Source organism: Macrobrachium nipponense, chromosome 9 (assembly GCF_015104395.2).
Source record: "Macrobrachium nipponense isolate FS-2020 chromosome 9, ASM1510439v2, whole genome shotgun sequence".
In the NCBI taxonomy this organism is placed as follows: domain Eukaryota; kingdom Metazoa; phylum Arthropoda; class Malacostraca; order Decapoda; family Palaemonidae; genus Macrobrachium; species Macrobrachium nipponense.
Window position 1 is genome coordinate 7,375,449 of NC_061110.1, and position 15,142 is coordinate 7,390,590.

At 35.2% G+C, this 15,142-nt stretch overlaps 1 protein-coding gene across 41 annotated transcripts in view; it reads right to left on the minus strand.

The window, feature by feature from the left end:
- LOC135217912 (tropomyosin Mac r 1.0101) overlaps window positions 1-15,142 on the minus strand; it is a 69,005-nt gene that overhangs the window by 8,514 nt on the left and 45,349 nt on the right. For 18 of the 41 annotated variants that reach the window (XR_010315227.1, XR_010315228.1, XM_064253980.1 and 15 more), the window contains 5 exons: window positions 12,899-13,016; window positions 11,732-11,802; window positions 7,824-7,899; window positions 7,023-7,085; window positions 4,021-4,090 (listed from right to left, as the gene is read on the minus strand). Coding sequence is in view for 33 of the 41 variants with exons in the window: in XM_064253980.1 (XP_064110050.1) it covers window positions 4,021-4,090; window positions 7,023-7,085; window positions 7,824-7,899; window positions 11,732-11,802; window positions 12,899-13,016 (398 nt within the window). In the remaining 8 variants the exon portion in view is untranslated. Of the gene's footprint in view, window positions 1-4,020; window positions 4,091-5,334; window positions 5,398-6,146; window positions 6,210-7,022; window positions 7,086-7,823; window positions 7,900-8,779; window positions 8,851-11,731; window positions 11,803-12,898; window positions 13,017-13,801; window positions 13,920-15,142 lie in introns of all 41 variants that reach the window. The other 23 variants (XR_010315233.1, XR_010315231.1, XM_064253988.1 and 20 more) reach the window with 6 other exon arrangements.

A 15,142-nucleotide genomic window follows, 5' to 3' on the forward strand; every position in this document is an offset into this window, starting at 1 on the left:
CTTTTAAGACACCAAAAAGTCTCTGTCTCTTTGTCTGACAATTTACTTTTTTCAAACTTTCAATATGGAACAGAGACTCAAAATATGATCAAAAGTTATCAAGTCAGAAATGGGACTTTGTTGAAAGACTTGGAGAAAAAAAGAAAGAAAACTACTGAATGAAACTTATTGAACTTATGAAACTTTCAGTTATTGCAATTTAGTCTTAAACATTAAATAAGAAGAAGTTATCTTTCCAAAGTATAGAGAACAAAAAACAAATCTTAGCAATGATGACTGAAAACAAATTATCTAAACTTACATTAAAGTCATAAAATAGGAATAATAAAAAGATTCAGAACATGAAACAAATGTTGAACAAAGGAAGAGGGAATATAATAAATACAGAAGGGATGGTGTTTAACCAATAACAAACGTATATAGAGAAGGTCAGTGAGAGAAGGGGAGGGACGGGGGAACGAAAATATAAAGTTAAGAAGCTTGAAACCATAGGAGAAGAACCAGTAAAGAAAGGTCAAACTGAAATATATAACTCATCCTTAACCAGCAAAAGACAATAACTTATGATCAAGAACATGGGGGAGGCAAACAGAGGTTGTTTTGAGACTGATTTCAGAACATGAACACTGAACACAGCGGTTGTCTACGTTCTTTCCTTGACTGTTCCAGTTACGACAACAAAACGCCAATTGGTTTCATATACGAGAGGTACACACAGGAACTACTGTATATATAGCTATACATTGATTTATACTTTCTCGGCTGCCGACACTGCTATGGCAAAAAAAAAAATTAGGCAACAGTCCCTAGTTGCTTGTTATGGAATGAAAAACATAAAAATCACATCAGATGAAAGCAAATTATAAGAGTTGGAAGCTTCAGTGGAAAATGCCCCTTCTCGACTCAAAGGGGAATAGTTCTACTACACTGTAGCCGAGGCAATTTGGGGAGGATTCCCTAGAGAATAATGAGAAAATAAGATGCTTAAACTCTTATTCCACTATTTGAAAAGTAAAGTCACTTGAAAAGTAAAGTCACTTGAAAAGTAATTTACGAAGATAGGATCCTTTACTACAAAATATCCAGCTCTGTAAAAATGAATCAGAATCTAAGTGGCTTGGATCATATAGTATATGAATAGAAATAAAATACTGCCATTGCTGGAACACTGTATATGAATGGCACTAGAATATTGAAATAGTAACTGTACGTGAAAGGAATTAAAATATGGAATTATTACTAGAGAACAAATAGGCCAACTAACCCACCGAGATCTTAAAAGGGAAAAAAATCAACAGCAATCTACTGCACTGGGGTACAACAATATATTTAAATCATTACTAAAATTGGAAAGAAAAAAATTTTAAATAAACCTATCAGCAACTATTTCTATTATTCTGCAGAGAATCTCACCAAAGAAAGTACTAAAATGTTAAAAAAAAAAAAATTAGCACTGGCGATTACACGTGCAGTTTTATAAAAACAAAAAATAAAAATCACTGCAATTACACGTGCAGTTTTATAAAAACAAAAAATAAAAATCACTGTAGTCAATTACGGAGGCCCACCAATTTTTAAGGAGCTACATTTGGGCAAACTGACGTTTTCAGAGAGAGAGAGAGTGAACGAGAGAGAAAGAAGTGAAAAGGATCAGAAGACACTTCAATTTCTGAAGAAAAATTAGAGCCAAAATAAGATCTGTAGTAAAATAATTGAGGAGATATTAAGAAACCACTTTCTCCTCCTCCTTCATCATCTATTTATCAACTTCCACTTCACTCATTTTCTACCTAGATGTGTCCATTCTCTTTTTATAATAAAACGGGGAAATAAAAATCCAACTGAAACAGATAGCAGTGCCGTAGTCGGAGGGTTGTGAATAAAAAGACTAGAAGACAGAGAGCGACAGTGATGAGAGAGGATATGGCAGGCACAGGATGAAAAAATAATCCAAAGGCGAAGGAATGCATGATTAGAATGAAATAAATCTACACCAATCGCCATGTGTGTCTATTAATGGCTCCTATAACTTTCTATTACTTGGAAAATGTAACCTACTCCTACACCTGTCAATCAAATTTTTATCAATGGGTCCTATAACTTTTTACTATCAATTACTCCTATTGCTATCAACCTATATAAATCTGTCACTGTCAACCTATATAGTTCTAGCGTATAAATATTAACATGAATTACTTAAAACCTAATAATGCAATATATTTACTGTACATATACGTATCCATCAAGAAAAGAAGGGTGTAATATCCATCAAGAATACAAGGGTGTCAGTTTTAAGGGCTTAAATTAGTTATACATAAAAGTAAAAATATATATAAATATATGTACTACTATTCATAAGTAATTTTACTATAAATCTAAGAGTTGTACATCTAAGAAAAAAACTATAAAAAGAGCCCAATATAATCCCACTAATCTTGCCTATTAACCTTATATAATTATCTGACTGACCGTTCTCCAAATACCTTGACACCAAAGCGCACACAAAAATAAAAAATGGCATTGGAACCAAACATGAAACAGCGATGAAACTCAAATTGGATGAACACGATGGAATATTTCAACGAAGAACATTTATATACTCGTTGCTGTGACGTGTATACACACAAAATGATCTGGACAAGCTACAGAGGAGGTCTGCACACAAAAAACACAAAAGTACTACGCAAGATTGTCTCTTAGTTATTTTACAAAAGGATGGAAAATGTTAACAAGAATACAGACAAGATGAAAGCAGTCGTGTCAGTGTTTATTGGTTCAAAACTAAATGTTTAAAAAACACATTGACAAGACCTCCTTCCACAGTCTTTTCTAGTGTCAAGTTTTGTGTGAAAAAAAGAAAAAAAAGTTTTAAAGTGCTTTGCTAGTTTGAGAAGCACATTTCAAACACTTAAGAGAAAATGAGATAAGTCAGGGTAAAGTCGGTATTAATTTGAAATTTCTGAATGGTTCGAGAAATATGAAACATTACACCATGAAATATCTTTCTGGCTACAAAAATAAATGCCAGAAAAAACATGCATCAGCTATTTACTGCATTATGTAGCTAGTGGAAATATTACTTTTAATGATTAAAATTAAAAAAGCCAAAAAGTTGCACAAGTTAAAAAAAATTCTTAAGATCAAGAGAATGGAAAGATGAATAAAAAAAAAAAATACCAAGCACCATCAGGTAGTCATGTGATTAATTAAAAAAAATTGTATAAAAACTTTTAGCTGTACGTAGAAGTCAGTCAGTCAGTTAAGAAGCAATTTTTGGTTTACTCTGGTGTACAAATGATGTCCCACTTGACATCAGATGTCTTCAGAACCAAGTGATGTCCATGAGAATCAAGTTATTGTGTGCAGTGAAGTCTCAATCAGTAATACAAATAAAAAAAAAATCTAAGAAATTAAGGAGATGAAAGAGAGTAGATACTAAACAAAGGATGTCACAACACTGGTGAATAGAAAGTCAGTCAGAGAGAGAGAGAGAGAGAGAGAGAGAGAGAGAGAGAGAGAGAGAGAGAGAGAGAGAGAGAGAGAGAGAGAGAGAGAGAGATCTACAAAAAGGAATCACAATATTAGAGGTGACTAGAAATGAACAGCAGAAGGGGAAAGAGTACAAAATAATTACAGGAAAATTATAGGAAAAGACAGGAAAAAAAGACAGAGACAGACAAGACAGACGACTTGAGGTTCGGAAAGGACAGGAGGAGACTCAGAGGAGGAGAAGTAAGAAAGGTGAGGCACAAAAGAGACAGAAACCAAGGGAGGAGGATGGAGATTACAACAAAACGCTGGAAGGAAAGACAGAGACAGACAGACGAGAGGAACCAAGTAGGAGACTCCAAAGACTCGGAAGAGGGGAAGAGAGAAACAAAGAGAAGACTGAATCAAGGGAGGAGGAAGAGGAGGAGGAGGAGGAGGAGGAGGAGGAGGAGGAGGAGGAGGAGGAGGAGTAGGAGGAGTAGGAAGTGGTGTTCGTCGTCTCAAGAGCCTGTTTGGGGGGAAAAACCATACCTTCGAGCCTGTCGACCTCCTTCTGGAGCTTCTGCACAGATCTCTCTGCGAACTCAGCGCGGGCCTCAGCCTGTAGGAGGGGGGGTTAGAAGACGAAGAGAGGAAATGGAAGAGGAGAAATACGAGGTGGAACAGGTGAAAAGGACGTTGTTGGGAATAGAAGAAAAGGGGGAAAAAAAAACCAGAATTAGTATCCATTCTATTGTAATCTAGTTGGATGTATCCAAATATGTCAAATTTCACAATTTTTCACATTATTCATATTCAACAGTCACATGCATAATCATCAACACCAAAAACCAATGCTACATTTAAATCATGCACATAACCATATTCATTATCACTACTACAGTAATACTATTTAATGCCATTACTACTATCCATGATGACTCCTTCAGATGATAGAATAGAAGCAGAGGGAGGCCAACTAAGAGTATTGCAGAAATAACCAATTCCTCCAAGTAATGAGAGGAGCACAAACGTGGCAGGCGGTGAGATTAGACCTCCCAGACCCCCAAAAAACACTTACCAAAGGGGCCAAATAAATGTTAACCTTGACCTCTGAACCAACCATGACCAATACCTCCACCACAGGCCAAAATATCGATTGCTAAAACTAAAAGAAGTTAGAAATAAGCATGGCTTAGTTATTAGCGACCCTCCACCGAACTAAGATTGGCTAAAATAAGGCACAGTCGTCCTTGATCAAGACTATTTGCATTCCATGAGGAATTCTGCAGAGTTTATGATGTTAAGGGCAATAAATTGTGCATTTGAAAGAGCCCCTTGCATTTAGTGATGGTTGTTTGAATGCATGCAGCAATGTTTGGTCAAATTCTCTCTGGTTCAATAAAAACCATCATGGTATTGTCTCAAATAATAAAAATAGATATAAGTATGGGTACGAGACATTTTCTTCCTTGATAAAAATATATGTAAATGGATTGATTTCTGATATGGAATTAAGATAAATCATGAAATTTTATTCCTAAATTGATTGGGGGGGGGGGGGGACCTTAAGTTTTGGTATTTTAAACTTTATCAGGCCCTTGTGGAATTCTGGCCAATGGACCAATTACACTTGCCATCTGTGAGAGTAGGGGGAATATATGGCCAATTCTGACCAAATCTGCCATGTGTCAATGTTTGCAACAGCATTACAAAGAGTTCAAAGTACCCAAGTGTTAATGGAAATCTGTTCAAGAGCCAAAGAAGAAGCAGCGTGTGTGAATAAATATGGGAATGTCAGCTGAAGCATAAAAGTGTCTTGGTGTAGTATCATCAAAAGCAAAACCATCATCATCTATCTGGTACCTCTCTCATCCTTTGACTGAGTTCCTTGATCTGCTCTTCGAAGTTATCCTCTCGCGCAGCGGCCTACAGAACACAACAAGGCCAAACAAGGAAACATTAGCAAAAATATATAAAAATTACGTTATACACTGAGCCTTGCTAGGCTAAAGTCGTAGAAAACTGGAAGAAAGGTATACTTACTCCACAGATAAGCGTTCTTAATACATGTAGCCTCGAATCTACACCCACGGATCGTACAAAACTCTACTACAGGAGACAAACGACCATTCTGTGGTCTTGAAGGTCACCACAGACATAAGCACAGTCTACTGTACTACAGAACAAGGCATCAAAACTGGCAGCAGCAGCAGGAAGGAAAACTAGACTGAATCACGTGACAAACAAGGAAAGTAAACCAATAATGTTGAAGCACCTATATAAATGCTTAAAACCTTACCTCGCTCTCCGTCACGAAACTACAGCAACGGAAGACTTTTTAAAAATAAATATTTAAAAAGCGATCTTTAAGCATTCAAGAAAAACAACCATAATGCAATTTTATCACAGAAAAATCAAGTTTCGTATCTTTTAAGAGGACAGTACCCAAACATTCTTTATCATAAGCTACATACATTTAAACCAAACATCTCTACTACATCACCATCATTGTCAGAACATCAACATCATCGAGAAAGGAAACACATCACACTACAAAAATCTACATTGAAAGATCTGGTAACAAGAAAAGAAAGTCATGGGGACGAGTACATATACTCTAAAGACGCCATTCCTGTTTCTCTCAAGTGTTTTACTTTCTCCTTCGTAGGTTTTACCTCTCTCAAGCTCTGTGCATAGCCTCTCATCTGGAGTTCCAACTTGTCTTCTCTTTGGGCGGACTGCCATTTTCATAAGTGCAGTCGTCGAGAGCGAGACAGACACACAGAAAGAAGAGAACAAGGGGAGGGAGAAAAAAAAAAAAGCCACAGGGCTGTAGTTAGTGATGACATCGAACTGAGAAAAATGCGTGTACTTAAAAAGAGATACACAACACTACGTCCAAATCCACTATCAGATGTGAGTAGTATAAACTAGGAAGAAAACACAAAATGTGCCATAATGACTAAACAATTATCTATTAATTAAAATTTTAACTGGCTGAATAACCAAGACTTTTTCAAGGCATGGACGTCGCCTGAGGCTTCTGTTAAGAGTATCAAAATGATTCATAATTCAAACCTGCTCTCAAAGTCTATGGATTTTCCAACCATTTAAAAAAAAAAAAAAAAAGTATCATTATGGACTAGAACAATAATGAGAACACAAAGTAATTAATTTTAAAGTGTTAATTCAATAAAAACCAAACTTTTTTTTAAAAGAATAGCACATAACTAAACCTAATAATTCAGAAGCGATGGTGAAAAGGCCTTTGTAAGATCGCCCCCTTATTTCAACATTAAGGGACAAATTCTTTTTAGCCAGAGTGAGTGAGTGGTTTAGGTAAACAAACTAAAATAGACAACAAACGAATCAAGGCAAAATGTTAAATATGAAGGAATTAGAGAGAGAAATGTTCTCTCTCTCTCATGATCACAGTCCAAAAGCACACGGGCAGATCAAATCCGGGCAAGTTTTGGATTTTTTTTTTTTTTTTTTTTTTTTTTTTTTTGTTTTTTTTTTTTTTTTTTTTTTTTTTTTTTGCAATCATTTACCGCCTTGAGTTTGTTGGTCAGGGTCTTAATCTGCTCCTTGTAAGCTTCCTCACGCTGGTTGGCCTGTTTGAGGACGAGGTGGTTGAAGGAGGAGGGGGAGGAAGAGGAGGAACAACCATACCACTCGTTATTAAGTGAATCATCGCTTTTGCTTTACAATTTTACCCTCAAGTGATATTGTATATATAATATATATCTATATATATATATATATATATATATATATTATATAGAATTTATATATTATATATACTTCATATATATATATATTAATATATATATAGTATATATATATTATATATAGATAAATATATATAATATATATATATATATATATATATATTAATATTATATATATATATATATATATATTTTTTTTTTTCTCTGTTCAACACTTTTCTTTAAAATTAAAAATGTTTGAAACTATTTTAATAAAACTAAGAGTAGGAGAATTTAAACATGAATCTCTGTTTAATTCAATCCTAAGGCATGAAATACAAAAAGTATAGCAGAAAATAAAAACCTATAAAAACTACTGTTTACTGTATTCATTTGAGGAAATCCAAATATGCACCAAAATTTCAATAACATACTAAATTTATAAAAGTCCTTCAATAAAAATCTAAAACTTATCAGAAGTTTCACTAATTTCAACAACTAACATACGAAATATAATTAACATGAAATCTGTGATGCTTCTCAAATGATTAACTAGAGAAGACGCAAAACACAAGACGTCTCTCAACTTCAATCAGTAACTAAAGATGAAGAAACAGGAACAAACTTCTTTCTTTCTCTCACCTTCTCTTCAGACACCTCAAGAGACTTCAAGTTGTTGCCAACGACACGCAATTCTTCCTCAAGCTCGACGATCTTTCTGCAGGGTGCCAGGAAAAGAAAAACATGGGGTGTTGTATCACAAAGACACTGGATGAAGGAAATAAAAAACAACACTTCTCTACTTATGCTTTGACTTGTTATACTGGGTTTTCCAAATCTGAGCAAATTTAGTTCAATGGAAACTATATATCAAACTTTTTCTAATTAGGCTTCTAAATTATTACTGGAATTTCCAAATTTGAAAATGACTGAAACTAAATTTCTAAATTCAATTTACATATATAATTGATAAAGTTTTCTATACAAATCTGTACGTTACTATTATGGACTTATAATGCAACTTACTGAATAAAGTGAACATTTAATAACTTTAATTTTCCATACAACATCACTCCAGTTACTGCACAAGAACTAATGGACTATCAAATTACTATTCCTTGTATTTTACCAGCTCTCTCTAATTAATATTATTAGAAATAGAGGAAAAAAAAATATAAAGGATCACTCCAGAGGATCATTTTATGGTTTTAAGGTTTCAAAAAAGCAATAAGCAGCTTTCTAGTAGGACCTGAAATGACCCAAATTGGCCTGCGTTTCCTTTAGTGCTTCAACCAAAAGGGTATTACAGAGTAGAGGGGAAGTTCCAAAATCTTTTAATTAGTTATTTTACTCTGACGGGATTTAAAAATTTTTAATTAGCGTTATAACTGACAGGAAGATTTCAGATACCCTTCCGGTGGCCTTCTCCCAAAAATCTGAAAGGACCTACACATTTAGCATTTAAACCAAAAGGCTTCTACAGAGTACGTAGAGGGGATTTTAATTTCTCAACGGTTACTATTACTCTGACGGGAAGGTCTCGACTATTATCATTCCTCTGACGGGAAGACTCTGATCCCCTTCGGAAGGTGACTCACCCTTCGGCAGCCTCTGCCCTTTCCTCAGCTCTCTCGAGGTCATTCTCCAGCATAACGCATTTACGGGCCAGCTACTCTCACACAACAGAGGGGGTCATCCCAGGTCACCACAATACCACCACACCACACCACAGCCAGCCAGCAGTACCAACACAACATTCAAAACAAAACAAGAAAAAAAAAGCGCTACTGTTACTTGATGTGTCAAACATGCATGAGTGGGGAGAGTGAGAAAAAAGTGGGGGGGGAGAGTAGAGGGAGTAATTTTTTAAAAAATCATCATCGTGCTTGGTCATGGGCGATGAGAGGCGCGAACAATAACATCAGCCATCCTATATGTTGTGGCAGCTTCAAACTACCATATTTTATAACATAAGATGGAATGAAAGGAGGGACTGACTTCATGGCTGTCATCCTTGTCCATTATTGGATGAAGTTTGTAAAGTATGAGAAAAGGTGCCTTTTAGACACCTTGGGGCCATAACTTGCAACCAATATTGGACGTAGATGAAGACATTCAAGGCATAACCAATTAACCATTAACAGTTAAGATTAACTTTAAAATTAACTTAGGCATTTAAAGAGTTTAAGAATATTCTAAACACTTAAAATTTAAAGCAAAAAAAACAAGCTGGTTGGGACAAACTAAATCAAAAGAAACGTTCTACTTCGAACTTCAGAAAATTAAGTTCCCCCAACTTGACACTTCAAGGAATTGTGCTTTATATTGTGAATGGGGCATCGTGCATGGTGATACAAATAATAATAAATAACTAAGATTATGTAGCTGTGTCTTTTCATGCAGAAAAAAAATTTAGTGTTTAAATAAGTGGTCAATATACATCAACTACAAATTATTCTGAGCACACCAGACCCTGTGGAAAGTAAAAAAAAAAAAAAAAAAAAAAATGGCTAAACAATGAAAAAAAAATACAGAAAGCTGTGCAGTGATTTGTTGCGCTCTTTTAAAAAGTCCTCCTTTACGCTGGCACTACCAAAGTATTTTTTAAATATTGAATATTGGATAAAAATTCAGCAGACACCACAATACTTGTGAACATTCAGATACAAACAAACGTGATCACAAATTAAAAGTGTTCAGTGGGCTACCCTTTGCCCCCTGTAAGTTAGTATTTCAACATCCTTAACTTCACTCAAACTTATATGAATTATCACTGTATGTCCCGTTCCAACAGCAAGTTTAAATCTCCCACCCATTACGAAACAGCCTCCACTTCATTTAACCAGGCAAGATTCTGCTATACAGCTATTCAAGTTTACCGAAATATATTCAATTAGCAACACAATCCATTACAACTAAGTTCCTTTAAAAGGTTCATCTAGTTCATTTCAAGGAGACTTTCTTTGTCAAATGAACCATAAGTGCCAGTGAACTAATTCACTAAACAAACACTCGTCCACTTGAACGAATTGGTTCACTAGGCAGTGAGCCCATCATTTAACCCAACAAATTCATTTAAACTTTTACTAGTTCCTTTGAACCAAGTTCATCTAAACTGCCACTAGAACATTTAAATTGACAAGTTCATTTAAATGAGTTTATTTAAACTGTACAATTTACAATTTTAGTAGTTGCTTTAAACCAAAAACTCATTTAAATCTTTAAACCAACAAAAGATCATCTAAATTTAACCTAGTTCCTTGAAACCAGCAAGTTCATTTAAAGGGTCCGAAGGCTTTCAGTTGAGGCAACAAACCACCAGAGCGCACCAGCAGCAACGGTGAGAAGAAGAAACAAAAACAGATGGCACAGACAAATCAGGTCTTAATTATATCATATAGAAACCACCTCCTTCACTGTTCATCTGCTGAATGTTTCCTCCTCCCTCAATCGCCAAATGCTAAGTCACCTAAACAATCCCCTAAGCCAAGTCGTCTTTATCAATTGCCACTCCTTCCTTCCTCCCTAACACACGCCAAGTGAATGAGTCAATTAATCTAATGAAATGTGCAGACTTCAAATTTGTTTTAGTTGCAGTTGCAGAGCAGTTAATACCTTGTTCCAGTCTGATATTCAAGGTATGATGTTGCATCTACAACCGAGTGAGTTTAAGAAATTTAAAGTTAAGTGGATTTAATTTTACTTTTAACTTAGTGTATGTCATAGGAAGCAGAGGCAGCAGAGACTACAGACTTGGGGCTACGAGCTATAAACTCGAAAAAAATAATAAATAAAATAACCGCATGCAATGTGGTATTTTAAACTACATAAATAAACTTTCAAGTCCCAAATTCCAGCGACAGCCAAACGCTACAGTATTATAAAAAAAACTAAAATTAATAGGTTTATATATATGTATATATATATAATATGTATAATATAAATTAAAGCCCTTTTCACAGCAGACTTGATAAAAAGGGTTCAGCAGACATATACAAAAAATCAACACTCCAAGAACCATAACACACGTTTAAAAAGGAAAATAAAAAAATAAAATGATCTGTGGATGATCCCAGAGAACTTTTCACAATTCCTTGGGGGGGGGTCAGTCCTTCCCAGAACTTTCAAGAGTATTGTTACTATTATCGGAGAAACAAATCCACAGTTATGTATGTGTACATATATGTAAAGATAAATCTACATAGAAAGCTTTTGGAAATCAAACTATTCCCCTTTTCAATCTCACAAAAGCTCTCTATGTATATATAGGTTCATGTTTAAATACAGGTATTGTACATATGCTAACTGTGGACCTGTTTCTCCATTTCAAGACTCATGCCACAGAGTAATTTTTAATTATTATTATTCTGCTGGAGAGGGGAACAAGGATCTATTTTGTTTGTGAAAGATCTCTGTTGAAATACGATTTATGAGAACGTGACAAACGGGAGTAAGACAGAAGGATAAATAGTAGTGATGGAGAGAGGATCTGGGAAGCTAGAACGGAGATGGAAGTTAGCTGGATGAGAACATTTGGACGCCAAACTTACGATTCACCAGTCTCAGCGCGTTCCTCAGCTCTTTCAAGATCAGCTTCAACCATGGCCAGTTTACGGGCAACCTATTCAATTTTCCCGTCCACGAACAAGTATGAGAGAGAGAGAAGTCCAAGAAGATAGAAGAAGAGGAGAAAACGGAGAGAGAGGGGAAAAACAACAAAACAATGAGATTCACATTCGAGAGGGAAAATGGATTATTCTTCTCAATACTCAAGTGTTAAAAGTTCCTGAATCAATAATTGTGCTCCAGATATCTGTAGGCCTTTAATAATCTTTTAATAATTTACATAAACCACACAAAAAAGGCAGCTGTACATTCAATGTCAATTTAAGTTATAAAATTCTATAAGATACACAAAATTCTCCCAATTACTTCTAAATATTGTCAATTTCTACCTATTTGCAAGTCATTGAAATATTAAAAATTTCAGAGTAAATTACAAAAAATCTCAATACAATTTCAAAACAATTTATTGAAAGAGTCAATGTTTTAAAATATATAATTGGCAGATCCGATCTTGTTCGGCGTTCAAGCACACTCAGAAGTAAGTTAGAAACAATAAAGTCTTGAAAAGGTTACTTAAGAAGAAAGATTACTTCTCAATGGTCACTGTTAATTCTTTCACTCGGCACACATCGAAAAACACAGCAACTATCTTTAATAACAAGTCATGAGCAGGAACGGGACGCAGACACAAATATGTGTGACAATGAACCTGTGGACAAAACACTTAATTGCAAAAATAAAACAGACAAAATAAAAAAAACCACACGTTTGTTAGAAGACAACCTTCGTTTGCACCAGTAATCAAGGGACTCTCACTGCTCGTTGTTAGAATCGAAGAAGAAAAAAAAATGATTGTTAGAAAAACAAGTGGATTAGGGTCAATGGAAGTCAACGTAAAAATGGGGAAACAAAGACAACACACACAGAGCCATCCAATTTAAGACAACAACTGCAGGTCATCGTGGAAAGATGGAGGCTTCTCAATCAGAAAAACTAAAACTGACACCTTAATAAAGCGATCTAAATGAAAAGGATCAATCTAGAAAAATAAACAAAGAAAATCATGCTGTTATTGGGTTGATATCATCATCATCAGCATCTGCATCATCAAAGGAAAGGGTTTGGCGACGTCATATTATGAAGACCATCACCTCATCATATTTCCTGTCAGCTTCCTCAGCCAGGAAGCGGGCCTCCTTCAGCTGGTTCTCAAGGGCATCCATACGCTCCTCATCAGAGAGGGAGCGGTTCTCGAGTACCTTGCGCATACTGAAAGGCAAAAAAAAGGGCAAGGCGGGTTAAAGCAAGAGGTAGGAGACACTTAAGAGGACAAGGTAAGTCTCCGAGAGGTGGGAAAAATAATCTTCTCCGGGGGCTCTCTCACGACAGCCCCCAAAGAGGGATTCTTTTTTCCTCCTAACCAAAAGGCAGGTTTGACTGCTCACAACAGCTTCCAGGCTCATGAAGAAGGCACTCCTGAAGGGGAAAAAGGTAAGTTTAATAAAATTTTTCAGACCAGTTCAACTCAAATGCTAATACTACCAGAAAAAGTGCTGGATGTGAATACACAAAATTTTGGGAACTACATTTGGTATAAAAGCAAATGCAAGGGGCTCTTGATAAAATAATGTATTCAAGTGCAACACTTGAGGGTAATTTACAAATATTATTCAGGATATATTCACACACCTGCTCTTCTTCAGATGGAATTAGGACACATTGATGTCAAACTAAGAGGAAATTGATGGAGCTTTGTTGTTTATATACCCAATTATACAAGATAAAAAAATGAGGGTGAAACAACCATCAAAATTAATTTAAAATTTAACAATCTTACTAGTTTTTTGGATGAAGGTAAACAAACCATTTATATACAAACAAAATCAAACCACCACTTCCTCTTCTGAAAAATAACCGTCCACCACCAACACCAGGAAACAGGATCCACACACACACATCCTTTCTATCCTTGGCGGATGAATGCAGGACGTGAGACCCCACATAATAAGTAAATGTAGACAGTAGGATCCTCCTTATCGGATTCTTTATCGTACCTCTTCATATTTCTTATCGGCCTCTTCGGCAATGTGCTTGGCTTGTGCTAGTTGAGCCTCCAGGATGCCGACCCTGTCGTCTTCCATGTTTGCTCGGTTTTCCAGACATTTGCGCGCTCTGGAGTGTGAGGAAGGCACGTGGGAGAGACACATTACGATTAGAGGAAGGGGAAGGGAGATGGACAATATGGTAATTGATGCACGACCTTAGGTTAATGTTAAGTAAAAAAAAAAAAAAAAAAAAAAAAAAAAAAAAAAAAAACTTTGTAAAGCTGTTTGGATAGAACACCACAACTACGGGGCCACTGGAATATTTTAAAAAGTGTGGAATAAATACTTGCTGGGTATGAGATGTGAATACTAACAATCTAGGGACATTGACAAGCTTTTTAAGTTAAACTTTGAGGAATATTTTAGTGAGACATACCACAACTTTGGGGGGACATTGATAGATTTAAGTTTAAAATATAAACAATCACTGGTTGAGATGTGGTTTACCTACAACATGAGGACATTAGCAAATTTAAGGCAACAAAACCATTTTCATGTGAATTACAAATGGGGACATAAGGCATATATATGATTAAAAAAAAAATAACAGCAAGAGGGAAAATGGTTAAATTTGTAAAAACGGAGTCATGAGGATAAAAAATGTTGAAAGCTTAGACTTCAAGGCTTCTTGAAAACATTTAAGCGAGGGAATTCAGTAATGAAATGGATGGGAACTATTTTTAAACAATTTTTTGAGAAGTTGCAAGATTAAAAATGGGTGTATGAAAACATGTTGGCACTGGACAAGGGGACAAATACGTACAGGGGAACAATGATAAAAATGTGAAAAAAAAATGTTCAAGATTGCTAGTAAGTATGACTAAACATTTGGAGATATTACTGAGCATTTGACCATTAGAATTGAAAGAGGAGACTTGTGCAGTGCACAATCTTTACGAATAAGCTAAATTAACAATGGGTAAATCATAATGAAAAAATATCAACTTAAGCTATGGCCCTACTCATTGCATTAGATCCCTTTCTATTCACTAAATAAAATTCAATTCATGTTTTAAGATTTTAAAACTTCTAATCGCCATGGAAATCAATTAAAGTACACCATTTAGATATTCTGAAGTTTGCAAACAAACAGACATTTGAGAGTCTGTCTTATCACAAAATCCATAATTATTAAAAAAAAAATTTTAAACAAAGCAATCGCAAGCAGTGTCGCTTAAGATGATCCATTTTAATACTGAAACTTATATAAAAAATTCTAAAATGCCAAACTTTATAAGTTATCATGGGATGATTATGATGTGGCAACCATTAAATAAAGTCAGTTGTATA